Here is a 27080-nt window from a genome sequence, read left to right as displayed (position 1 = left end):
TTATGCAAAGGAGTCTTGCTACTGGTGGTCCAGTATGTAAGAATGTAATCTCTCAACAGCTTTCAACGGCATGACCACAGGTGGACTTGTTGGCATTCAACAGCAACATCCCAATGTCCCAAATCCTTTCTGTACTTTAGTCTTATCCTAAGGAGAGAGCTCTCGCTTTGCCTGTTTATAAGGCAAGATCAGAATTGAAGTAAAGTCCAGCACAGCATGCACAAAGCAGTGGAGCCTGGGTGTACACAAACACTTCGACAACTAGTTGTTTGGGTAGAGAAAAGGGAGATGAGTCCAGCTCCACCTTCTGAACAGCCGATCGGTCCCGTTTTAACTTTCCCAAAAAGGATCCACTGGCTGTTGGCTGAGGAAGGGGAATTGAATAGGCAAGATTCATTTGTGCATATGGTTTCTCATCCACCTAGATAGTGCAAGCTAGATCAGGAAAAAACTGTCTACTGAAAGTCCTCAGGATTCTCATTCTGCTTGCAGAATTTAGCAGCAGCCTCAAGGTTCTACCAAGTCTCCATTCCTACTAGCTGTATCACTGCACCTGGGATTAGGTCCCAATGAACTCAATGGCGCTAACTTCTACCTAGATAAATATAAGGTTGTACTTTAAAGCATTTATATCGTACCATAGCAAGTAACCTTTGGCTCACCAGATGCTGTGGAACTACAACTCCCATTCCCCCTTGCCACGCTTTCTAGGGCTGATGGAAGTTTTAGTTCCCCACACCTTTTTACACATTTTCTAATATTCAGTTTGTTTGTCGTTTGCCTATCTTACCACAAAGAATTTCTTTAAAGCAGCTTTGCTCCTTGTTTAAATAAAAACCCTCTTTCCAAAAGAATTAAAGCCACCTCCCAATATATAACCAACATTTTATTTTTATAGTCTATTTTCTGTTACGGCATAAGCCTTTTTTAAAAAACCAGTGAAATATACAAATCACACGAGACGAAAATATGTACATTAAATGTACAGAACAAAGAAGAGGACATAGTAGATTTACATAATATCTGAAGAACACAAGTGAAATATTTTACATTAAATAGCATTTTAATAGCTAGGATCATTAGACTCCTGTCTGCTCTCACAGACAGGAGTCGCTATAAAGAATAAGTGATTCAACATATTTTTTTTAGAAAAAGGATTATGGTTTTTGTATAATAAAAACCAAAAGTGACATATTCAGTGAACTAGTGCTTTATTTCATTTTATTTTTAAGTTGACATTGGTTTGCAGACACCAGGAACCAGGGAAGTTAAATATACCCTTGCACAATAAATTAAGAGCAATCATCATTTGGAAAGCTGATAATCCTGATGGCATTAATGAGACAGCTCACAGAATTTCGAAAAAGTAAAGCTTCTAAAATGGTAATGCTAATATGGAAGCCTGGAATTCATTGCAATCTGCTTATACGTATTGGACAGGGTGATTTAGGGGAAGAGCAGAGGTCTTTCAATGAATTAAAAGGCAGCACTGGGGTTGTGGCAAAGGCAAGAGCTAAGACTGCCTTTAAAAAAAATTTCACATGGGCCGTTTGTGTTAAGATGCATTTGTGTCTCTCATTTCCATTATCCACAATGACGCAGTTGCAGAAAGAGAACGCTTCTAAGCAAGCTGCCCCCAGCCTGGTGCCCTCCGGATTTATCCATTAATATACCGCTTGGTACCCTCATTTCTAAGCGGTGTACAAGAGGGATACAGCACCCATCTCAAAATCAATTGCAACTGACCGTAAGATCACAAACAGCTCACTTAAAACACCTGCTGCAATTCGAAAAAGTCTTCACCAAAGGGACCAGGAGGTCAACAGGTCTGATCTCAGCTGGGAGGAAACTCCACAGTTGGACGTACAACTTTGAAAGCATGTCTCCTGGTAGACACAATCTCAGCACCTGAGCCATGGGGGACCACTAATAAGCTAGTGATCAAACAGGGATATACAATATGAGGTGGTCCTTTGGATATTTTGGGCCCAAGTAGTTAAATGGCCTTGAACTCAGCTCAGTTGCATAGGGGTAACCAAATTGGAGCTCTGTGTTCGCACCAACAGGATAAGCTGGGAATTTCAACTCCCAATGGCCCTGCTGGCTGGGGATGATGGGAGCTGCCATCCCAAACATTTGGAGGGCAGTAGGTTGTGGAAGTCTGCTCCAAATCATTGCAAACTCATGCATCAAGCACGTACAGTCCCCAAACATAACCAACAGTAGAGGGTATACAGGAGCTTTCACTGAATTGAGCAGAAAGATACTATGTTCTGGGAGGAATTTGAAAAAGCGTTGATTAATTTGTGATTGACTTACCCTTCAACACCCATGTGTTGTGAAAGCCTGCAAAAAACAAAATCACCCAACCTGACTTTTGTTTTTTAAAAACCCAACTTTGTTAGTGTGTGCTATTTTAAATGTGGACCGGGGTGGGGGGGGGGGGCAGATAGCAACAAGTTCAGTCTAAACGAAGAAACTGTCCTGGCAAATTGAAAGCCTTTTGTACTGTTGTGCTATTGGTTTTTTTCTTTTTTCTTTAAAAAAAAGAAATCATAAGTTTGTAGTTTGTCCTGATAATATGATTGTATTTTTTTAAAAAAAGGTTTGAGATACCGGACACCAGCAGACCATAGTTTTCCCATATATAATTGCTCAAGTACAGTTTGAGCAGTTTGTGCATAGCTGCAATATATTTCTAAAGCATTGTGCATTAAAATGAAAAAGACACAGGATGATCGCTTAGGCGTTGCTGCCACACGGCACTTTGAATTGTAACAGCACTTTGGAAAAAGAAGTACCACGCGGCGTATCTTCAACTCAGCATTTCCCCAAATTCCGCAATGCTATCGGTCAACTGATTTTTTAAAAAGGGAACTGACTACGCACAACACTTTAAAAAGAAAGAATTAGTTTTGAATTTATTATTGTTGTTTTTAAGGACTTTGCAGACTGCACACACAAATGCAGCTGCGGTTTCAGCACAGTCAAACCGGCACACACACTGCTTAGGAAATCCCACAGATAGCTCTTCAATATTCTTATAAAGTAAGGCAGATAAGGCTTTTCTAAATGTGCATAATATGAGATAGGCATGTTTTACTTGACGTGGCAACGTCCCAAATTCTGCTTTGATCTGCGCTGTGCAGTCAAAGTCAGATATTTTTCCTCCTGGTTTGCTAGCTGTTTGAAGGAATCGGTTGGTTGGTTCTTTTTCCTTTGCCCATTCAGAATACCTCTTCCTTCTAATGGAGACCCGCGAGACGGTGCATTGTGGGACGGTGCTGGTGAGAGAACTGCAACGTCCACCTGCCCTAAAACTGGCATCCATCATGGCTGCTGCAGGCGGGCAGAGCTACAGAGCCACGCTCCCAATATAGGTTGTTACAGCTTTGAACTCACTACCACCCTACTCCAGTGCCATCCAGGCAAACTCGAGCAATACTGGTGTCGGGAGGCCCCACCCCACCCCACTGGCTACTACTGGTTAGCGTCATTCCCCACAATGCATTTGCACAGAATTCCCATGCCTAAATGGGGGAACGCCATGTCACGCCAATGGGTCTTTAGATATTACCTAGCAGCACAACTGTGGCTTTGGGGAAATTCTGCTTCCACCCACACCTTCAAGTTGCCACATTGAGGAGAGCTCCCGCTACTGGTTACAGTTATACGGATCAATGCTGTATCTGACTGTCTCACTTCTTTTGGGTTGCTAAAGCTCAGAAGAAATACCTTGCACAGATGTGTATGTCACCAAGCCGTTACGGGTCATGCTCTGATCCAAAGCATGTAAGGCGGATACTTCATCTACTGCACTTGTTACTATGTCCCACGAGGCTATATGGGGATGGGTTGGATTTCCCTTTGAACTACTCTATCTTTTCTTTTCTTAATTCCAAATCCTGTAAAATAAATATTCTCTCAGGTTCTCCCACCCGTTATTGCAAAACAAAAACAAAATATTTAAAAAACTATGCACAGTCTGAGCTGGATGCAGCAAGCTTTCCCATCACTTCTTGCTGAAGAAGATTTTTTAAAAAAATCTCTAAACAAGGAAAGCACCCGCTGGACTCTATAAATAAGAGTGGAGACCTTCTTGGGGCAACCTCCCCCCTCCCTACTGCCCTCTGCTGGTAGACCGGAAAAAAAGCTCTTCCCACCCGTCCCCATCTATTTGCAGACAAACTGGTCCACAATCTCTGTGCACTTCTTGCATTTTACGTAGCAGCACCAGTGGAACTTGCAGTGGCAGCGCTCCGTCTGCACCGTCTTGAACTGGTCGTAGCCCCGGCCGCAGCACATGAGTTCGCAGCCGTCCATGCCTTCCGAAGTCTTGTTGCAGAGGCGCCCCTGGGTGCCCAAGGAGCCGGTGCTCTCGTTGCGCACACAGTAATCGGGGCTGGGGTCTATGTACACCAGGTCGTGGATGGTGGGCGCGTTAAAGCGGCTGTTCACTTGCACCAGCTTGCCCCGGGGGTTGAGCTTCATGGCTGCCGCGCTGTCATATTTCTCCTTCAAGGCGTCGCCAACCTTGCGGAAGTCAGCCAGCTGCAGCCAGCAGGTCTTCAAGCTGCACGATCCGGACACCCCGTGGCACTTGCAGGCCACGTCCGCCAAACTGTACACCGTCTGGGTGGGAGTTGGAAAGAAGGAAGAAGGTCAGTGCAAGTCTGGGGCAAAATATACCTCCGCCACAAACACGCAGGAGGCATGGCCTTCGCAACGGGGAATCCATTCCCCCTTGACAGCACTGCATTCCTTGGCTCAGGGCTGTCACTCTTCCAGGACACACCTCTGAACTGCCCTGTTGGGATCCTTCAAAAAAACACACACCACACCGCCCTTATTGTGAAGGATGATTAAAAACGGCTTTACTTTCATTCATTCCCTTCACAAAAAGCCCCACCTGTTCTTAACTGTCAACTGGCACAGCGTGGCAAGTGGGGGGCGTTCAGCACACAAAGAGGAACTTCTGGCACGTTTCCCTGTCAATTTGTTTGTCTGCCTCCTCCTTTGTTTAATAGGCTTATTATTCACCTTTCTAATAAAAATAACCCAAGGGGAGATTATATTTATATATACATAGCACACATACGTGCATAACAGACAGGAACAAGTCTGGCTCGCATCCCTCTGTGCAACTTGCAGCATGTCATTTACCGAAAGCCTTTCACCAACCATGGGGACAAGAATGAAAAGTGGACAATAAATTGCCAACAACTGAAAAAAATTAAGCACCAGTTGTCTTATAAGACTCTTGATTATATTGCAGTCTTCCTAACGCTCCCGGGGAATGGTCTGGCCACCACACGGAGGCTGAAATTACTCCATGGAAAGCTGTTTGGCATACCGTGGCTCACCACATGAATTGGGTCATTTTCTCCACATCTCTACAGATGTTTTTGTCTTGGCCCCTTGGACAGGCACTGAGATGAGAGGGGACAATAGCTCAGTGGCAGGCCACACGCTATGCTGGCGGGAAATTAAAAGGTCACAGGAGTCAAATAGCATTGGATTGGATGGATCAGGGGTCTCTTGGACAACTCCTCACATCACCCCTGATATGCATGCGAGCAGCTCATCACATGGCACTGGTCCCCTAATGATGCTATTAGTGTATTTCCATGTGGTGCCTAAAGCATCTATACTGCCTGGCAAGGATGGCACCAAGTATGGCAAGGCACTGGGAGCTCTCTTGCCGCTGGGCCCTGTGTGAAGCACTGCATGACTGGGTCTAGACACCCTTTTAAATTCTCACAATGCCCCAGAGCAGGGGGTAGGGAAGCTCAGGCCAAATGAGACACACACACACACACACACACACACACACACAGCATTTCTCTTTTGTTCTTGGTACTCTCCTCAGGATACAGCCCTCTCTCCAAGTCATGCCCCCTTGGCAGTGTTTCTGCCTGGCTGGAATGTGTCCTTGAACTCTGATGATGATGGAGGATAGACAGTGGAAGGCGGGCGTGTGTAGGATCTAGCCTGCACAAAGGTAAAATTTACATTCCTTGCTCCACCCCCCTTTGCCTCTGGCCCCACCCACTCCTAGCATATGGCCCCCAGAGGGCGGCCTAGAAGGGAACGTGGCCCTAGGACTGAAGAGAAGGGTTCCCTCACCACTGCTCCAGAGCTATACTAGATCAGAGACACCACAGAAAACCAAAAGGATGCCTAGATCCAGCCACCTGGTGCTTCCTGGAATGCAGGACCAGGAAGGAAAACAGTTAAGGCAACCCAGGGTAGGCAGCAGTAGCAGCAGGCCCTGACAACTGCGCAAGGAAGCCATGTGCAGGCACTGCTGGTTGGAACAGGAGTGAGCTTCTGGTCATTCAAAAATGCTGCAATCTGTAACTCCCAACCAAATCTGAGAATAGACCTTTTGACTCCTAGGCCTTCCTGGCTAAAGAAAATTTCCAAATGCCAGAGCAATAATAATAATGCCCTGAACCGAAATATCATATCCCCTCCAGTGTGCATTGGGGATTCTTGCCTGGTCCGTATGCATATCTGCTCCCCAGGCTAAAACAAATGGGCAGGAAAACCACATGAACACATAAGAGCTCCTGTACCCAGGCAGCACCAGAGCATTCTTCTCTTGCTGGAAAGTTCTTGCTCTCATTTCTGCCAGTATAAAGTATAAAGATTTTTTTTTTAATCAGATCATTTATTACGGCATACTACACAGGCCTAGTTCAAATAGTTGTGCCTTTTCAGTGGTGGCCCCATAGCTGTCAAATTCTTTTCCCCTTGAGGTCAAGTTGGCACACTGCTTCCCCTTCCTTTAGAAGAAGAATCAAAGCATATTTATTCACTGTGCCTTTTCTGTTTCACCAAACTATGGAGCTTTGACAGCATTCTATTGTTTAAGCTACTGTTTTCCTTGTTTTTTGTAATTACTCACTGTAACTTTAAAAGCACTGTTGTCTTAACTGACATTATTTTAACTGTTGTCATTATAAAATCATCATTATTATCAGCAGCAGCAGCACCATTGTTATGGACCACTCCAAGAACCACTGAAATCTACAATTACTGTAAAGAAAGTAGGGGAAATGGTTTGGCCACTGGAACACGCTGGCTGTTCGCACATTCCCTGTTAACCTCATCTAGCCAATTCTTTCAAACGCATATTCACTTATAAGAATAACCATGGCTTGTTCCAAATTGAAAACCAAGCAAACTGTGTGTATTGCAAATTATTAGTTTGCCTCAAAACTATCGAGGTGAACTGTTGGCTGTCATGTTCACAGGGCAAATGCAGAGTGACTCCCACAAACACATCCTACTGCCATTATTGAAGCAGCCATCCAGTTAGCAACCATGCCCTTGCATGGTGCTTGGCAAACACCCCAGCACATCTTAAAAATGCAAGAACCATGTCACGTCAGATAGCAGCAGGCACTGCTTCAAACCATAATCAGACGTCCATTTCAAACATTGTTCGAATGGATAGCGAAAAGCACCCAATATGGCCACCTAGCTTGTGGGATTAGGCAGAAGCATGGGAGATACTGTGCATTCACCGGTGTATGTTTCCCTGGCTAAAGAGCTGTATCGGGCTGAGATCAGCTAGAGAGGGGAGATTCCGAGAGGGAAACAGTTGGGCCAGGTTTAAGTCACTAAGCTATGGTCTTCTTCCCTTGAACATGGGAAACTGCCTACCAAGTCAGTTTGTTGCTCCTTCTAGTGTATGTTACTGGACTACAGCTCCTATCATCCTTGGCCATTGGGCTCTGCTGGCTGCGAGTCCAACAATGTCTAGAGGGCTACAGGTCCCCCATCCAAGGTCCATACTAGCTGGACATTTCAGACAGAGGCATTCCCAGCCCAACTGGGAGATGCCGAAGATTGAACCCAAGATCTTCTGTACACAAAACATATGCTCTGCCGCCAATCCTCAGCCACACACAAGAAGGCAGAACTAAAATCAATGCCACCTGACCAGTCAGTGGACTGGCTTGCCGCTTCTAGACTTGCATCAGATTTTCTCTCTCCCTGCACACCACCCGCACTGCAGATTTTCCACTCCTGATTCGGCAGCTCCCTCCTACACCAATCTCTCCGCATGCAGCTGAGCCGCTCCGTCCAAGAGAGAAAACCCCAAAACACCTCTGGGTGGGGGACAGGCCTACACCGCAATATCCTCTTTGTAAAGCCTTGGCAAGGAGACCTCGATAATTTACCCTGTATAAATAGACATGAGTCAGTGTTGACACAGCCCCAAAAATCCTGGGGTCTGACACATTAGGTGGATGCTGAATGCCACTTCCACCCAGCATTAAAAGAAAGTTTTTTGGGGGGGGCGGGAGATGGAGGAGGGAGAGTTCAACCTCTGCCAAATGCCATCGCAGGGAGGCAGCTCAAAGGGGGTGGTAGCAGGGAACCACTCGAAGCCGACAGGGGCAACTGTGAAAAGCCATTTTTCTCCTGCCTAGCAGCAAATTGGCCTTTCCATTGCTTTCAGATGCCTTCTTCTCACATTTAAATGCTATTAATTTTCAATTATCCTTCATCCTAATTCACCTTGAAACACAAGTGTAAAGTCTCCAGCCGACGAGTCCTGGCACCGTCACTTCTAGGAAAATAATGACTTTGGCTCCTTCCACTCCAGGGCAATAAAAATGAAGTTTACACTCATTCGTTTAAAAGATTTTAAAGATTAAAAAAGCCATAAAAACTGACTTCCACCGCAGAAGAGCATGTTTTCTAATAATACAGAGAAGCTGGTTGTTGGGTGGGTGTGTTTTTTTTCACAACCTCACAAGGAAGAGTGAAAATAGCCCCCTTGCAAGAATATTTCACTCCGGCAAAATAAGGCGCTTCGGTCACCCGCTCCAAAGAAAACTGGATTGGTTGGAAATATAAACTAATAAAATTCTATTCTGCATAAAATTCACTGTGACTTGCACTATTTTACTAGAATAAGTTGGAAGGGAGGTGGGAAGGGGGTACGTATTTAGCCCATTTGAAGGAAGGCTATCAACCCATGGCCCTTGTCATTGCCACTGAGCTTATACATAAGAATATGAGAAGAGCTTGCTGGATCAGGCCAGTGGCCCATCTAGTCCAGCATCCTGTTCACACAGTGGCCAACCGAAAGCCTGTGGGGAAATCAGCAAGCAGGATTCGAGCTGTGGCGGCAGAGCACAGCCATTCTAGCTAGTAGTTACTGATAGGCTTCCTTCTCCCACTCTCACTCGTTGCATTTAAATGGAACCTTTCCCCCTCCTGATCTAAAGGGAAATAAGGGATCTCTCTTATTTAAACAAGACATATTCCAGAGATCACCCATCATTCAAACGCATTCAAAAGAAAATTGCTCTTCACCAAAAAAAAACCCCACCACACACAGAGGTTTGGGAACAGGTATTGCTACAGATTGGAAGTGGGCCTTGGGAACGCAAACGGTTTGGCATCACGGTAAGAAAAGGCAAGAGCAAACATTATTTTGGGGGGGTGGTTTGAGGGGGTGTGTAAGACTTACTCTCCTCCCTGCTTCGTTGTTATGCAGATTCATCAAGATCCTGGCGCTTTCGTAAGTTCCTCTCTGGTAGATCCTCTCTCGCTCGCGGGCATCCACAAACTCTTTGGCAAAGCGGTAGCCATAGTCAATGTTGTCCCCACAGCCACCCCACAGCCAGTCCCGAGGCAAATCTTTCGGCCTGGCAGCCCGGCTGCAGCCACAGGAAGAGAGCTCCCCCTCCCGGCAGGCCCGGCTCATGGCATTGACCACACCAGCAGCACTGACTGCGTACGTGAAGGCTGTCTCCCGGCTGCCTGCAAGGAAAAAGAGGAGGCTCGGAGTTACACACAAGGATCACATACATTTATTTTATTTAATACAGGTGAAGATCAACTGCCATTCAGTTCTGAGCTCCCCCCCACCCCCGAATGTGACGGATGTTCATTTGAAAATGGAAACAACAGCACACGAATGAAATGTTCCCACTATGGCTGATGGTATTAGATATCAGGATAGTGGCACAAAAATCCTAGGGTCTGCTATGCTGATTAGAAAGAAATTCAGGCATCTTGAATTATCTATTCATTTATCTACAAAGAAGGAAACATATTGGAGAAGGCTGAGGTCTGGCCATCAGCTCTGGTAAAGGAAAAGAAAAAATGTCAGAAGCCGTCTAAAGATGTTTCTTCTTCATTGCCATACGTTTAAAGGCTTGAAGTTCAGAGCTTGTCCCATTTGGTTAAATGGGACTTTATCCCTAGTAAATGTGCACAGGATTGCAGCATAAGAGAGAGAGTTTTCTGTGATGGAAAGCTCCACTCAAGTCGGCTAATTACTAGTTATCCTGAGGGGAAATTCATTAGTTGGTATATTACCTGAATCCAATTTCCCCCCGAAAAGAATTCATTTATAAAAATCTCACTTCGTAGGAGCTTGATGAAGCCCACAAGCCACATCTTTCAGTTCCTCCCAATTTTAGCCAGACCATGCTCTCTGTAGTCTTTCAAAAGAGTAGCTAAGGGTCTCTACAAAAGGTAAAAGGCTACCCCCCTCTCTGTTATTTAATCCCCAGCAGATACTTTGCAACACACACTGTCCTCACAGTAACAGCTCCAAAAAGGTTAAAGCTCTGCCTTGTGTGCTGCTAATGTTTCTAAGAAACCAGAGGTTTGGGGGTTTGTTGTTGTTTTACACAAAAACAATTTCAAGAACTTCACTAGCTCAGAGAATGGGACCCACATTTCAAAGAGCCCATTCTTCAGTGGAGCCTTTAGCTATTTAGGCACTTTCAAAGATATATATTTTTTCTATTTGAGGAAGTTCGGAATCACTGGAAAATCAAACATTTTAAACAAACGGAACAGACTGATGAAGGCACACACCAAAGCACCCAACCATTGTAACTGAGGCATTTTCTGTTTGAGGACACCTTCCTGCTTTTGGAGAACTTTGTCCTACTACATAGGCCTACCAATTCTTGGTCACATTTTATAAGCTGGACTCGATTTTAACAGACACAGCAGAACACTGAAAGCACCCTGTAGTATTTATTCTAGTGTCATTCACAGCAAAGCTCATAGGAGCTTTGCCTAATTGGTCCGCTTCCACAGAGATAGCTCACATCTCACTATCATTTTGGGGGATATGCCACGTCTAGGTTCTTCTCCACAAGCATGTTTTTAAAAGAACCCTTTCAAGTCTGGACAGGGGCAGAAAGGTAGAGATCGAAATACGCCGAAGAGAGAAAGAAAACAGATGGAAGAAATTTGCAGGGGAGGGGGGAGCAGTTTGAGCAAGCAGCCCTGTGCCATGAAACTGTTTTCTGTAGGCTTCAGCTTCAGACGGTAGGAGCCTGTTTAAAGCAAGTCTCATCAACTTTGACAGTATTCGAAGTCTTGTTGCCAGCAGAGGGCTGGTTTGTTTAGAAGCTCCTCGCTCTCTGCTAGGCACGAACACGATTCCTTTATTATTATTATCTAAAGCTTTCTTGCATTCTCCCATGTAAATTGCTGATGTCTATTTCAAAAAAAAAGAAGAAGAAAAAGAAAAAATCCCTCCCTACTTTTATACTATTTTGACAGAAAGGGGCTGCAGAGAAAACAAGTGATTCGCTTACACATCTCGAAAGGGAATTTAGGCTGTAATCCGGCTCAGTTTGATGGTTGAAATGCCATCGCCGTCAATGGGATTTAAGCTGCCCAACTGCGCACAGGAGGACACCGCCTTGGGGTTTTGTTTTTGGTTTTTTTGCATCAAGCTGCAAGAACTTATACAAACATATGATAAGGCGCAAAGCTATATTTCCTTTGAACAGCATTCTCAACTTGAAGCCGAGATTCCACTATTACTGCCAGTGCAGTAAAATGTCTAGTCATAGACATTTTTTTAAAAAAGTTATTAATTGAATTTGTTGCAGTTTATTACTTTCTCCTTCCAGGGAGGGAAAACAACAACACACACGAGACATTTTCCCAATATTATGCAACCAATTTTCCAGGCTCTTTCAGAAGCAAGGAAACAGCATGTTTTATTTGAGCCAGCAATATTGTGGTGATCTGATTCACATCACACTGAAGTGAATGCCAAGGCTTTTGCAAATCAGGTGTAGATGATCAACCCCTGGGAGCAGTTACACAGAGAGCAAGTCAACGTTTTGGTACCATAGTGATGGCTCATTTGCAATCTGAACATATTGCAGGATATATTGAACTTAGCTAGAGTTTTGCTATTGACTTAAATTTGGTCCAACAGCAGTCTGAAATGTTATATAAACTTCCAGGATTTTTAGTGTGCTACATCAAAGCACTATCAGCTCATAATTCATTCAGGTCAATCAGCAAAGACATCATAGAGAAACATACAGATCCAGGCAGAGAGCCCAAACTGGCACAATCCTTTGTCCTAACTGCACACTGTAAGTGGATTTATAGCCCTGTAAGGCTGAGCAATGTCTATGCAAGAAGCAGGGCACTGAAGCTGAGATCTTGTCCCCCATTCAAGAGAAACAGCAACCAATCCAATAGTTTATTCGAGGAAACTAGACCCAACTATGCAATGAGAGCACATACTTGTTCTCAATGAATACACTTTTCAGGATCTTTAACAGCTCAATGCACACATTACACTCACTTCTATTTTCAGTTAATCTAAGTGGCCAATTACCCTACTAAATAAAAATAAATACATGCAGATGTCTTGTGGAGAAGAAACAGAGACCTGGAAGCAATGGGGACCCATTCCAGGACTTATAGATGCAAAGTCTGCAAAAAGAGACCATGGCAACTTAGACATGAGTCTTCAAGGCTGGAACGTACCTGACCAGGTATACAAACGCTTAAGGTTTCAGTACTTTCAGGCTTTTGCTGTACTGTTTTTATTTGTTTTTCGGTATGGGGCAGTGATAATCTGACCGGTTATTCTAAAGCTCTCAGTTCTACAGCATCTGTAATACAAAGCTGCAGGAGAAAACTTAAGTCTTCAATAAACAAGTGTTTCCACTTAGTTCCTTTTTTTGGAGGGGGGGAGGCATGGAAAATGTTTAATCTGAGATTTTGTAAAGCTTATTTTTACATAAAATTAACTTCTAGGGTAAATGTGACTTAACAGCATCCCTGCAAGCAATGCAGAAGCCTACTCAATGCATAAATGAAGTTACCTTTAATCTAATTTTAAAGTCATTCCAATCCTTCCCTATCCTATTTCAAAAAGCAGGATTTAAAATTAGATTTAGATCTCTGCATTCTGAGATGCTGGTATACACAAGTTGTGTGTTTGAGGCTGGGGAGGGGACATGGAGAGAGATGTATAGATTTGAATGTATACTACAAATGCCATTATTCTAGTTGGGGAGGGGGAGCAACCCATCAGTCATTAGAGTGATGCTGCCTTTTAACCCTTGTAATTTAAGCAGGGGCAGTATTTATGCTGATGTGAGCTCTACAGCAGAAGGGCCCTGTCAAAAGCAACTAACAGAAGCTACACTCTCAGCATACAGAGATTGGGAGATTGCTCCAAGACAGCATTTTTAATTAACCATAATAATTATGGTTAAACGCATGCAACACCTACCTATGTTCTTAGCCTCAATGAAAGCACGTTGACTGCAAGTGCCAACATATTTCATTTCTAACTTGAAATCCCCTCGAAACAAAAATTATTTTGCTAGGGGGGAAAGGCTGCAGTCTTAAAGCACACTTAACTAGGGAGTAAGCCCCATTGAGCACTTTGGGGGCTTGCTTCCAAACACACAAAGAATTGGGCTGTGAAGGGGAAATGGACTAAACATAAAAATTATGGCATGACAAAAAGCTGGCGTGTGGTTAATCTGGAGTCAAATTCAATTGTCACACAGCTTTGGAATCCCAGACATAGAAATGACCCTGTTCTGGCTGAAAACGTCTTGTTTTCATGCTTCCTCCTTTAAATTTAGATCTGGCTTAATTTTAATCTGCATCAGGACAAGGTGAGAATGGCAATGCTACTCTTCCTGTTCCATACCACCAGTGGTCCCCATGTGCTTCTAGCTTCACAGGAAGGATCTCTGGGCTAAAGGCCGTTTAGCTTTCTCCTTCTTGACAGGTTTCAATGGCGCATAAAGAACCTGGCAGGTTTTCCTAGCACACACACCATGACATAAATCCAGCACACACAACTCCCAGGCCCTTCCTACCTATCTGCATGACTCTGCCAAAAACAGAGTTGTTATCCACAGTGCTACAATTCCATCTTCTGTGGCGGAACTGATACTGGCATTCCTTGATCCCCGTCTTGGCACCCTCTCCGATGTACTGCATGTGGTCCTGGTACAAGTGGCAGAGTTTCTTTTGTCCTTGGGAGAGCCCGGCCAGTTGGCTGCAAAGGGGCTGGGCTCCAATGATGTACACCTCCGGCATCTGAACGGGGTTCATGGGGTTCATGTGGTTCATACCCAGAGACCTGTGAAAAGACAAAGGGTTGCAGCAATGAGCTCAAGAACAGCAGCTGAATGCACATGCTGCGTGGATTCCGCAGACATGGAACCCAGCCCTGAACAAATTTGCTTGTTCCATTTGGTCTGCTGGGGACGGCGGCCAAAATGTGGGAAAGGTGCCGGGTGTGTGTGTCTTCAGCTTCATTCAATCGTTGGAAAGCTAAAGTAAACCACATGCATGAATTTATTGAGACAGACACTGAATTATGCAGCTATCTAAATATGATGGTTGCCCCCCTCTTAGGCTGTCTCCCCTCCTAGGCTTCAAATTTCACACTATCCATCCCTATGGATTTTTTCCCCCTTTTTTCAAACCTGGAAACAAAATTCAAGATGCTCCCAGAACACGCTTCATTCTCTAACATGCCATGTCAATCTTTTTTAAAAAGAAAAATAACATTCAGATACTAGAGAATCTTCTGTAGCAAGAGAATTGTTACCATCCAAAAGTTCGGTCTCATGATCCATAAAGGATGTAATGCAGGCCAGAAAAATTAAATGGGATTTCAAGGCCCTCCCTCCCCTCATGCCATCATTTAAAAATTCACAATCAAGAATTGGCACACAAGTGAATCCTGTCACCAAACGCCTTATTCACCCAGTGTCTTAAAGACCTCAACATGTGTGCCTGTTTTCAAAGGGATAAATTTAATCTCAGCTCTCTGTGTGAATATTTACTCAGAAGCAAATTCTATTCAGAAAAATGGAGCTTACTCCCAGTAAGTAAGTGTGCCTAGGGTTACAGCCTCATTTGCACAATTCTTTTGAGCTGAAACCAGCAAGACCCTAAACACACAGGACTCAAAAATATGCGGCTCACTTTTGCACAGATGTGTCTAGAAAGCCAGGAGGACAGTCCCGATTGCAATTTTACATTTAATTTAGTTTCTAGAGTACTACTTATTCCAAACCAGGATTTGAATGACTACATAAATGCAGACTGCCTATCCTTTCCCCTCCATCCCTCCTGAAAGAATAGGAAAAATGGATTCAGGGTGTTCATAGTTTTTATTTTCCCAGGAGCAAAGTAGGCCTCCTCCACCTTATTGGATGGTTGTTGTTTTTTAAAGGAAGGGGGGTTAATTAATTTGTACAGATGATGAAAATATTAAAAAGCTTACCACCAAGAGCTGGCTTCTATCACAACTTGGATAAGTGAAGAGAAGATGGCCAGGCTCAGAAAGAGGTACTTAGAAGTCATTGCCTCTGTCCACAGAGCTCCACCTTGGACTAAGGTTCCCATGGACTTCTGCAGGGGAGGGAAGAAGAGAGCGAGAAGCTTTTATGGCCTGGACCGGACCATCTCACGAGGGAACAAAGCGCAGCCCCCCGGGGTCTGGGAGAGGCGGCGGTCCTTCTGCGCCTCAGCCAGGGACTTGTGCAGTGGCCAAGCCAGTGTCTGCTCCAAGTTCATTCACCCGCCTCGCCGCGAAGGCTCGGCTTTTGAGTTAATCCCAAAGCAGTCTCGATAACGAGGAGGAAAAAGCTGAGTAGCAGCGGCGCCCAGCCCACAGTTTTATGGACACACACAAATACATACATACACACACACCATCCGCCTCCGGAAAGCAAAAGCAGGCCGTTGCCAGCCCCTTCCGCGCTTTGCTGCTCAGACGCGGAGCGCGCAACAAGTGGAGAGCGACGGTCAGTCGACGGGGAGGGAGGACAACAGCACCCACGTCCCAGCCGTGGCGCTCGGCTTCGGATTAGAACGACGCGCGCCTCCTCCTTTTTAATTATAGGAGCCGCTTCCAGACGAGAATCGTCAAAACGGATCTTGCTCAGGAAGGTGTTTGCAAAGCACGTTTTTCGCCGCCGGCCATCGCTCCGCCCCAACGTCCGCGCATAAAATCCCCCGTCTCATCCCGTCCCGCCTCCTCCCCCCCGATCACAGACAGCAAGACCTAGGGCTCTGACACGAACCAAAACCCCGCAGAGACGGACAGTGCCACCCCCACCCCCCATCACTGTGCTATCTGGATAAGTTAAGACAGAGCCGTATGGAGGGAGGGGCAACAAGGCGCGCGGCGGAGAAACGCGTCCGCCGAAGCGCGCCGCAGTTTGAAGCAGCCGATGAGCGCAGATCTCTCTCTTCTGGGCGAGGGGGCAATAAGAGGACAGTGACCTGGACCCCTGGGACCATCCATATTGGAAGCTCCTCCAGCCTAGGGCAGGGACCTGGGGCGAGTTAACCCCCCCCCCTCAGTTCGACTCCTCTCTTCCCACCCCCTCCTCCGCGCAGCCGATTTCTGTTACAGTGGGGGAACGAAGGCGAAAGGGTATAGGAAACCCTCCCACGTACTGCCAAATGGCTATAGGGGGCTGTTTGTTCCCTTCCCAATTATCCGGGCAAATGGAGTAAAAGGAAACCAGCTCTTCTTCACAGGGGAAGAAGATTCATTGCTCCCTTTGATGAACTGGGAGCAAACCCTTGTTCTTGCTTTAAAAAGGACTATGGAGAAGAATTTGCAGCCCGAAGTTCTATCTGGCGGCCGCACTCTGGTAACCTGTCCCGCCCCGCCCGTTTAATGTTACGTGAGGCATTCCAGAGTCTGGAATGTCGCACCTCGAAATCGTCCTCTGGAGCCAACCGATCCGAGTTTGTGTGTGTGTGTGTGTGTGTGAACTGAACGGGGCTACTCGAGAGTGAGTGTCACAAGAGCAAAAAATGCGGCGGGTGGGGTGTAGATCGGTGGCCCTCAGCGCTCCAAACGCCACTTTGGACAGCAACCGGGACTTTTGCACGCAAGATATAAAGGACTCGATCCGCGTGAAGTGTGCCATTCAAGTCGGTGTAAAAAGAAGCGTAGAGCGAGGGACAGCTCATTCCAGAAAAGCAGTAGCCGTCCAAGCTTATAACAACAGAGAAACGAAGCCTCGGCGGCTTCGGTGGAGTTTACTCCCAAGTAAATAACGCGCGCATAAGGCTCCCATGGCTGGATTTTTATTGGCCCGATTACAAGAATCCGATAAGGGACAGGATGACGCCCTAATAATGCAAGCAAAGAGAAGCTACTTGGTCTCCGCTCCAAACTCACGCGCTAGTTTGGCCTTTCAAGTAGGCGCATTCCACCTAATCCGATTGACAAACCCGTCCAGACCGCGTCGCCGTTCCCCTCTAACGCCGGTCTTGCCTTAGGACGTCGGACGCCGTTATTCCAGGGGGCTTAATAATGGTCAGAGCGCTTCGCGGGCTCGACGGATATCGGTGCGGAGAGCAGTGGGCGCCTCTCGCTTCAGTGGGCTGGGTTCCAAGAAGGGCCTTGTAGAGCACACCGGATCGCGGAAACGAGGGGGCTTTTCGGAGGCTCGCCGGTGGCGGAGCGACTCCCCCAGGCTCTAAGGCCGGTGCGTTGACACCGGTGGGCTCCCTTGCGCCTTAGAGCCAGGCGATCGCGCCACGAGGAAGGTGGCTCCGGCGCCGGAAGGGCCCGAGCGAGGAAACCTGGCCCTGCCCGGCCTATCGCGGGGTTCCCGCGCTTGCTGTCTGCTCGAACTTTGCTGCGTCCTGAGGGCCTCGTCCACCCACAGCCCGATTCCCCTTACTACAGATCTACATATATAAATCACCTTATCAGCCAAGGAGCTCCTACCGTACTTCGGGAGAAAGCCAAGGGCCAACGTAGCCCCGCGGAGCGGCCTTCCTCCCCGAGCAGAGCATGACACAAGGCTGCAGGAATTTGGGGGAACAAGCCGGAGGGGGGTGAGCGTCTAGTGACGGGCCGCTGACGGCGCCCGATTTATTTCCCCGGCAGTCTGAAGCGCCTTGAAGGAATGCGGAGAGTTCATGCCCCATAAAGCCGGCCACGCTCCAGCAAATTGGGGACGGGGAGGGAGCAGAGAAGGCGAGGCTGGAGAGGAACAGAAAGCCCCCGCAGCCGTCGGGGGGATGCAAAGCTCATGTGCGTGTGCAAATAACAGAAGGGAATAAATCCCCAGCTATAGGGAGAAGCCAATGTGTGTGTTTCGGCCGATGTGCACATAAGAGGTTCAACGCCCCCCGCCCCGCCTTTTTGCCACTGGCTCCCTGTGTGGCCCGATCCCCTCGGTTTTTCCGCCTGTCTTATGGGACTGTTGAATGAGCGATGGACTACGTCGGCACCGCCCGTCGGGCGCCTTGCGCCTCTCTCAAAGCGCTGTGCGAACAAGACGGCAACTTCGCGGTCCCAGCCTCGGAGCTCTACCACTTTCTTCCCGACGAGGGCAGCGCGCCGCCGGAGATGCAAGCCTGTCCGTCGCAAGGGAACGCCTCACGCAAAGATGCTGGCGGAGTCAAGACGGGGGGGGGGGGTCCAAGGACGCGCAGTCCTAGGGGGGATTGCCAAGGGGGTGTGGGCGCGCGGGATAGCAGGGGCAGACTCTCCAAAAGTCATCCACCGATGGGGACTTAAAGAAAATATATACAGTATATCCGAATGAGAATACCCATCTCTGCCACACACAAACCCATCTTCGGCTGTGATCGTGACACTGGCAGGCCTTGACTTCGGAATCCTGGGGCGCAAGGAGATTCTTCGGGAGGAGTTTCCATTCAAACTCCGCGCGCCGAGTCCATATATTAGGCTCGGAGGATTAACGCAAGTATAGGTGCATCTGAGCGATCTTCTGCGCACAGATCCAGCTATAGATCTAATATTTAAAACCTGGTTTATGGCGGAGCCGGCTTTGTTTTAAAGGCGAGAGAGCCTAGTTGGACGCGGAAGCCGTTCTCCGGCGCCCCCAATAGAGGGCAGCCGAAGCCGTCAAACGAAGCCCCGGGACGCTACACTAGGGGGCCAGAGAAAGAGGGATGGTGCCTCTCTCCGCGTTTCGCCCTCTTTTTTTGTTAGAAGTAATACTTCACCATTTCTTGGGGTTATTCCGTTCAGCCTGATCCAGAACGGAGAAAGAGCTCGGAGGCGGAGACACCCTTCGGAGGGCGCCAAAAAGAAAGGCCCGGTGGTGTGCAGCGCCACCAAGTCTCCCGGAACCGTTTTTTGAAATGCCCGGCGAACACTGGAAACAAGCCGCCGAAGAGTCCATTAGGACCGGGCCATTTAAACTTCGCGTTCGAAGGCAGCCCCCGGACAGAGCAGCCCATTGCTTTTTGTGGGGGAAATTAGCTATTTCAAAACGTTTTATTTTTCGGGGGTGCAGATCATCCCTCCCCAAGAGCAGCCAGAAGGGCTCGCCCGCCTCCGATCCTAACTTGTTTGTCTCTCTCTCTCTCCCGCCCCCCCCCCAATTAAAAAAGAAAAAAAGAGCACAGGAGGTCTGGAAAGCCTGTTAGGGCATCTGGTTTTATGGCCGCTGTTTTAATGCTAGCTCTACCTTGAGTAAGTAGGCATGCAGACTGCGAGCCCCCTGGGCTCGGGTGGGTTGTAAAACGCAGGAACAATTGCCGAGGCGGGCCGGCTGGACGGCTTTGCAGGGCCAAGAGCGAGCCCACCACCTTGCCCTGGAGGGGAGGGGGCTTTGGAAAAGAAGGGGGGCTGTCTAAGAAAAGCGGGCGAAGCATTCCAAGGTTTTATGGGCTGCAGTTTTTAAACAAGGAAAGCTACTCATATACTAAAACTCCGGGAGGTGGAAGAGGGGAGGGAAAAGGTTGCCTTTTCTCCTCGCACCCCTGTTCTTCCATATTAAATGATATCCCGGGACTTTCGTTCAAGATCTCTCCTTCTCCTCTCCTCCGCCCCCCGCCATCCCTCAAAAAGATTAGTTTCTGGGTGAAACTGAACTCCCGGTGACCTCGCGACTGTAACTAATTTAGCATACAATTGACAATTAAAAACAAACACACACAACCTCCTCAATGTGGAGCATCAAAGGGACAGCGAGGCTTGGGGGGGGGGGGAGCAAGGAGGGGGGACAAAGCAAAGCCCCTTCCGTCCTCCCCTTCCAACACAAGCGGAACGCTTTACAGATGCAAAAGTGACAATATGCAGAAACAGAGAGCAAAATTTGAGGGACTGAGGTGGAGGAGGAGGAGAAGAAAAGCGGCCAGGTTTTTCCCTGGCCACGAGCCAAGTTCTCTTAAAGGTACAGGCCTCCATGTCTGCCATGCCCGGGTTCTTCAACAGAAGTCCGCACGAGAGAAAGCTGCAAGAGATGTCCTATAAACCTCGATCCGCCTTGGAGGTGGCGGATGGCCCGGGGGGTGGGTTAGACTGAGAAGCTATAGGCGCTGGGAATAAGTTCTGAAAAGAACAGATAAGGGCTTCCCAAGGAAATCAACAATACTAAGACAAGGGGAGGGGGGAGACATTATGGGAAGGGTGGGGCAGAATCGGAGCATTTTGCAGCAACAGGTTTGTTACGAGACTGAAGAGTTCTGACCGGCGGGGGAGCGCGCGCAAAGAGGGGCTCCTGAATGAACGGGGTGAAGAGAGAGAGGGAAGCCTATGTTCTCATTCTTTCGCTCTCGTCAGTTTCACCTTAAGCCAAATATTTGTAAGAAATCCGAAGCCACAGCCTCCTTCTCGCGCCCTCCCTCTCCAAGGAGCTAATTTTCAAGCGCGCGCTCTCTCTCTCTCTTTCGACGATTTCCCCCCCGATCGCAAATTTGGAGCAAATCCAGCCATCGCTTCGGACCCCGCTCCACTCCTTCCCGCAGCCCAGCGGATTTCGAGCCCCCGCCCCGCTTTCCCATTCCTAAGTTGTGTTACTCACCTCCATTGTTGTTGCGGGAGGGAGAAAGCGTCGAAGATGGATGGGGGGTGGTCGGGGGCGGACGGGCGAGGAGAAGAGAGAGACCCGCCAAAGCGAGCCTAGCTTAGCAGCCAAGTAATCCACAAGCGAGGCGGTGCGAAGCCCAAATCGTCGCCGTACGCTCCGAGGCAGAGAAAGGCTGGCAAGGGATCTCCGCCGGGCCGGGCCGGGCCGCTCCAGCGACGGAGCAGAGGCGCCTCCTTCGCAAGGTCCATCCGCGGTCGCGAGGGGACGGGACCGGCTCCCAGGCTGGCAGCTCCTCGCTCGGCTCTGGGGCTCAGACCGGCCCAGGTAGTGGTGCTGCAGCAGCGGGTTGGGTGCCTCCGGAGCGCGCCTGCAGGCTCCCTCCGGCGCTCGCCTGCTGCCTACCCGCTGCCACGGGGCGCCCGGGGCTGTCGAGCCGTGCCCAGGCTGCGTCCCTCCATTGCAAGCCAGTCAAGACGGGGGGCGACGGGGGGGGCGCAAGGCGAGCTCCTCCGGGCTTCAAAGCGGGAGGCGGCGGTGGCTGCCCCAATCCATGGCCCGCGGTGGCGCGAAGGTGCCTCTTCCCCTCGACCGACTTCCTTCCTTCCTTCTCCCCGCGGCTACATGCTCCGCCGCGCGGCGCAGAGTCGCTCCCGGCGCTCGCCTTCCCTCCGGCGTCTGGCGCGCTTCTGCCCTCGCCGCTCCTCCGAAGTGCAAGAAAAGTTGCGGCGGCGACGACGGCGGCGGCGTCCGAAGGGGGAAGAGAACGGGAGGGGAGGGGAGGCGCAGGGAGCGGGCGAGAGGGAGACCTCGGAGAGAGGCGCGCATGCGCCCCGCGCCGGCCTATGGCAGCCCAGAGCGAGGTTCTAAGGAGCACCTCAGGCGGCAGCCTCGGGAGGGACGCGGAGATGCTCCGCGCGAGAGAAGGAGGGTGCCCGGCGCCGCGGGCGAGTGTGTCTTCTCCGCCGCCAGGCTTTTGCAAAAGGCGCCGTTGGGATACGGACGCCATCCGCATCAGTGGACCCGGAGTGGCTGCTTTGCCCCCCCCCCCAAAAGCATTTGTTAATTTTCTCTCCATTTCTAAATCCGTTGGGAATTCAGGTTCACTAGACTGACGCAGGAATAGTTACCACTCCCACGAGCAGCAGTGACTCCGCCGATTTAGAAAAGTCGGCTCAGGGGCACAAATCCCCTCCTGCCCTTGCCCTTGTTGTTAATTTTCTGGTTTTTATTTTTTAATCGTTTTTTTAATCATTCCGTGTTTGATTTTAGATTTGTTTTTGCAACGCTTTGAGGTCCAAGGATTAGATAGCTACTACTAGTAGTAAATAAATAAAGAACCCAGCACTTACTGTTTTCAGATCCAGGACTCGCCCTTAATCCTAGTCTACAACATGGAGACAACTTTTGATTTATTTATTTATTCTGCGTGGTGACGTGCGTGGGCACCACCCCCTTTAGCTCAGGTGCGAACTTCTGCATATTTAGTTAGTCTCATTGGAATAAAAGGGGCCTTACTTCCAAGTAGGTATGTAGGAGCGGGTGGCTGCAGACTAAGGCAACTGTCCCCAAAGCCCTCCAGATGTTTTGTTCTACAATTGCCACCAACCCCCGGCAAAAGATCCAATAGGTAGGGATGATGGAAACTATAGTTCAACAACATCTGGCCGGAGCACCAGGCTGAGGATGGCCGGTCTACGGCTTTGCTATGAGGGTTTTTTGTTTTGTTTTAATTGGTCGGCTCAGCTCTAAAGTTTAGCCAACTGCGCAGCGAAGCTCAGCAAGTCCTCAGCTGGATTGGTAAAGAAAAATCGTTTTATATGCGTTGTATATGCGATATAGCACTGTGACACCAGATGGCGCTGTGGAGTCCCGTCTTTCCCTGCCGGATTTCCCTGTTGGAGTTTGCAACAAGGTTAACTGAATCGCTTCTTTGACGCGTCTAAATCAAGGAATAATAAAAGGAGGAGTGGTGCCTCTGACCATGAGTGAAGTGCTCTCTCCTCCCCAAGGAACAGCTATGATGACCAAGGTGGCTTCAAGAACAAGGTAGTACAGTACTCACAAAACTTTGACCTGCACCAAATCCGAGGGGCAGGCGAAGAAGTTTCACGTGACTGCCTTGGAAGGAGACTGGTGCAGATCGGAGCCCCTACGTCACCCACGTCCATGTATAAAGCCCTACTTTGCCATGAGCGGAACAGGAGCGCTGCTAGCAGGTAACACAGATCAGACCAAAGGCCCATCTATTCCAATTTCCTGCAACCTGTTCCCTGCAGTGGCGAAGCAGAGGCCCCTAGGGAACACAGGATCAATACCTGGGGGCGCTGCACCGCTCTTGTTGCTGCTGCCAGCAAATGGTATTTATCTGATCTCTGCTGAAAGGCATCTAAACCCGTACAACGTAACTATTATTTATTTAAAAAAAAAAGTGTGAGGGGCGAAGAGTAACCTGCAGGAAGCGATCTTGAACATGTCCGTCAAAGGGGCAATTTAAAGAAATGGCACCAGAAACTCTCTTTGCCCGCAGAAAAGCTCTCCCCCCCCCCACGTCAGAAGAATTTTCTACTTGAATATGGTGGGGGCAATTTCCAGTCCTTCAAGCCCCTATTAATGGTGATCAGCCGATAAGGATCATCATATAAGCTATTCACCTCAATCTTAAGTACGTTTACACAGTAGTATGTCCCATCGAAATCATAATAATCGTAAAGCTTCTGTTATCAACGTGGTTAATTCTATATCGCTGTCCAATGCAACGTCAACCACACTGACAATTTCAGTGGGCTGAAGCGTGCCTAAGTCTCTGCCGGATAGGGGCCCTGTAGACGACAGAGATAGCCCCCATTTCATTGGCTAGACAAAGTCTTAGTCTCGCCATCTGAGTATACATGGTATTCGCCAGGTGCATCTGCAAGTTAAAAAAACAAACCAAGCAAAACGATTCATAGGATCGATACTTGAGGTAAGGAGTATTACAGCATATGCAATCCGTGGTTGAAATTCAGTAAAGATAGTATTACAGTCCAAACACATTACTGTATAAATTACGACGTTTTGAATAACTTTATTTCTCACACAAATCACTTACACACATCTACCTCGCAGAAATATACGATATATAATCAGATACAACGATAGATGATAGATTATATGTTGATGGCGACGACGACCTTTTTAAAGGCTGCAATTCTAAGCACGCATACTAGGTTGCAACCCTAAGCAGGTTAACCAAGAAGCTTTATGATCGTAGAAGTCTCACTGAGATCCAATGGGATTTATTTCTGAGCAGAAGTCCTTAGGATCCTGAGCTGCACACCTCTCGCCCCGCCCTCTTAGGCTAAGCCCCCTCTATGGTTTGCGAGCCAATCTTACTCGATCTTACTTCCTACTAAACCGGATTAAGATTGGGTTGCAGGTCGGCGCCGTCGGTGAACACGTATACAAACACACACAGCGATTACACGTGTAGTGGTGGGATGACACTCCCCCCCCCCCCCAGCCCAGCCCAGCCCCCTTGAAGGATGACTAAGCCCTGGCAGGTCGGTTTCCTCCTTCGGCGGTGTGTGTTTCCGTTGTCAATTTGGCAGGTTGTTGACAAGCCACGGTCGGTTAAATCAGGCAGGATCTGAATGAAAGGCTTGCTGGAGCTTTTGTCCTTCTTGGCCTTTGTAGGGCTCCGCCAAAGCCGTCGCTCGGGCTGGCGGCTGCCTCTCCCCCCCGCTCCCCTCCCTCTCTCCCCCACCCACATCTCCGGCCCTGGCTCAGCCATCCAAGAGCAAAGAGGAGCAGGAGGCCTGGAGCGCGCCTTCGCCTCCCCTTCCCGCGCGCCCTGGGAGAGGATCTCTGGCAAAGGGAGACCAAATGGACAGTGGTGGGAAGGGTAGCCGTCTCTGCAGTCCGCACAAGAGCCCTTCTCCCTGTTTGCCTGAGGTGATCCAATCCAACCTCTCCCCACCCTAGCCTGCTCTCAGTTATGACTCGGGTAGGAATAGGCGGTGCGTCAAACTACAGCTCTATATACTTGGAAGTGATGGAGGCTTGTTCCCCAGAAAGTGCCTTGAGGACTGCAGCCTTAGGTGGTTTGATCTGGTTTTGCAGATTACCTGCGATGCTTCCAGTTCCAGCTCAATTCTTCATTGAAGCTTCTTGACATCATCATGAAGCTTCATAAACATCCCATCCCCTCATCCCCTGTCTCAATTTACCCCCAAAAAGTGGGGTGGGCAAGGACACCAACAAGATTCTTCAGTTATTTAAGCCCTTTGCTCATCTTCAGTTGTTCCACAATACAGTGGTACCTCAGGTTAAGTACTTAATTCGTTCCGGAGGTCCGTACTTGACCTGAAACTGTTCTTAACCTGAAGCACCACTTTAGCTAATGGGGCCTCCTGCTGCTGCTGTGCCGCCGGAGCACGATTTCTGTTCTCATCCTGAAGCAAAGTGCTTAACCTGAAGCACTATTTCTGGGTTAACAAGAGTCTGTAACCTGAAGCGTATGTATCCCGAGGTACCACTGTAGTTCATTTCCACTAAAGCCAAGGAGATTGAGGCCCGTATCTTGTAAACACATTTACAGAGAGTAATGGTAGCACTGAGTTTGAGCTCTGTGATAAATCAATGGAGGAAACAGTTATCAATGGCTACTAGCCATCATGGATTTATTTTATGCCTCTAAACACGAAATACTGAGAATCATAAGTGGGGAGAGCACTGTTGCACTCTTTCCCTGCTTGTGGACTTCCTGTAGACATCTGGTTGGCCACTGTGAGAACAGGATGTTGGGCTAGATGGGCCTTTGGCCTGATCCAGCAAGGCTCTTGTATGTTTATATTTTGCAAAGTACCTGGATGAACAGTACTCAGAAGCAAGCCCTGCTTTCAATTAGTCCAACTCGCAGGGAAGTGTGGATAGGAACGTGGCTAAATTTTGTCTCATCCACCCACAAACTTACTTAGGCACACTACACTTTCTCGACCTCAACCTCACCTTGCCCAGCCCAACCTTCGATAAGGAGATTTAAAAATATTGATTCACCTTATGGAACTGTTGATTTACTGAGACTTACCTGTGGCCCTCTTGGCTTTCAGCCTCCAGCAACTATATATGCAGAACAAAGGCACAATCCTGCAAAACCACATTTCCCTGTCCGCGGGGGCCATTCGTATCAGCAGGGCTTACTTCCAAGCAAACATGTTTAGGATATTTGTGCCCCTGGGAGATAAGATATACAATGGGACAATTCTGGGAAATGTGCTCCAGAGGATCAGCTGCTGTCTCTTCAATGTGGACCAGATTGCCTTAATGGTGGGAGGCATGAAGAGTAAGCTCTACTTCAGGTTACCTTGGGAGGCTCTGTTCCCTTGTAGTGGGAAACACACACTCTGTTCATCACCCAAAACATTGTTTTCTGGGACTGACACCTGACTGTAACAAGTGGGGTTAGCTAAGACCTGGCGGCAAGAAAGAAGTTGAAGGCAGGAATTGGAAACATCAGGCCCTCCAAGCCTCTCTGTTTGGCCCTTGGGACTCTTCCAGGCCACACCCTCTTCCTCAGACCACCGCCCCTTAGCCAGCCTTGCTTCGCACCCTCCTTGAATGTTTTTGCCTAACTGGAATGTGTCCTATCATGCCTCTTGCTTCCCTGGATAGAGGATAGAGAGGGTTGTGTGAATGTGTGCAGAAAGTAACTAACTAGCCAGGGCAACAAAGGTGAAAAGGGGCTGGGGCGTTGTTTAGGGGTGTTGCTGTTGTTGTTGGCTTTTTATCTTTATTTTAGAACTTGTGATTTAAGTGGAAATTGTTCAGTTTGGTTGTGTAGTTTTAGTGTTTTCTTTATTGCATATGACTACTTTTCTTAAGTTGTAGCAAGGCTTCTGATCAGAGTTGTTGTTGTTGTTGTTTATTAATTAAATTTATATATGACTCTCCATCAGAGTTCCCCACACCCAGCCCAACTGGAAGATGCTGGGGATTGAAGCGGGCAGC

The 27080-nt window shown here is 48.2% G+C and overlaps 1 protein-coding gene across 5 annotated transcripts; it reads right to left on the bottom strand.

Moving 5' to 3' along the window:
• Positions 1-873: 873 nt before the first annotated feature.
• Positions 874-22514, bottom strand: WNT5A (Wnt family member 5A). Of its 5 annotated transcripts, none has more exons than XM_083421595.1 (5): positions 21090-22514; positions 15563-15690; positions 14142-14407; positions 9494-9786; positions 874-4632 (listed from the first exon to the last, which is right to left on the bottom strand). In XM_083421595.1, exons 1-5 carry the CDS (start codon positions 21093-21095, stop codon positions 4174-4176), a joined length of 1152 nt encoding a protein of 383 aa, XP_083277721.1. In that variant the 5' UTR covers positions 21096-22514; the 3' UTR covers positions 874-4173. The 5 variants fall into 5 exon arrangements, with proteins under 5 accessions (XP_083277721.1, XP_083277723.1, XP_083277719.1 ...); XM_083421597.1 differs by having other exon boundaries at positions 22445-22478; XM_083421593.1 differs by lacking the exon at positions 21090-22514 and adding an exon at positions 18040-18204.
• Positions 22515-27080: the final 4566 nt, after the last annotated feature.

This window comes from Podarcis tiliguerta (assembly GCF_965153285.1).
Source record: "Podarcis tiliguerta genome assembly, chromosome: 2".
Taxonomy (NCBI): Eukaryota; Metazoa; Chordata; class Lepidosauria; order Squamata; family Lacertidae; genus Podarcis; species Podarcis tiliguerta.
Note: the sequence above shows the minus strand (reverse complement) of the source record. Positions and strands in the feature narration are given on the sequence as shown.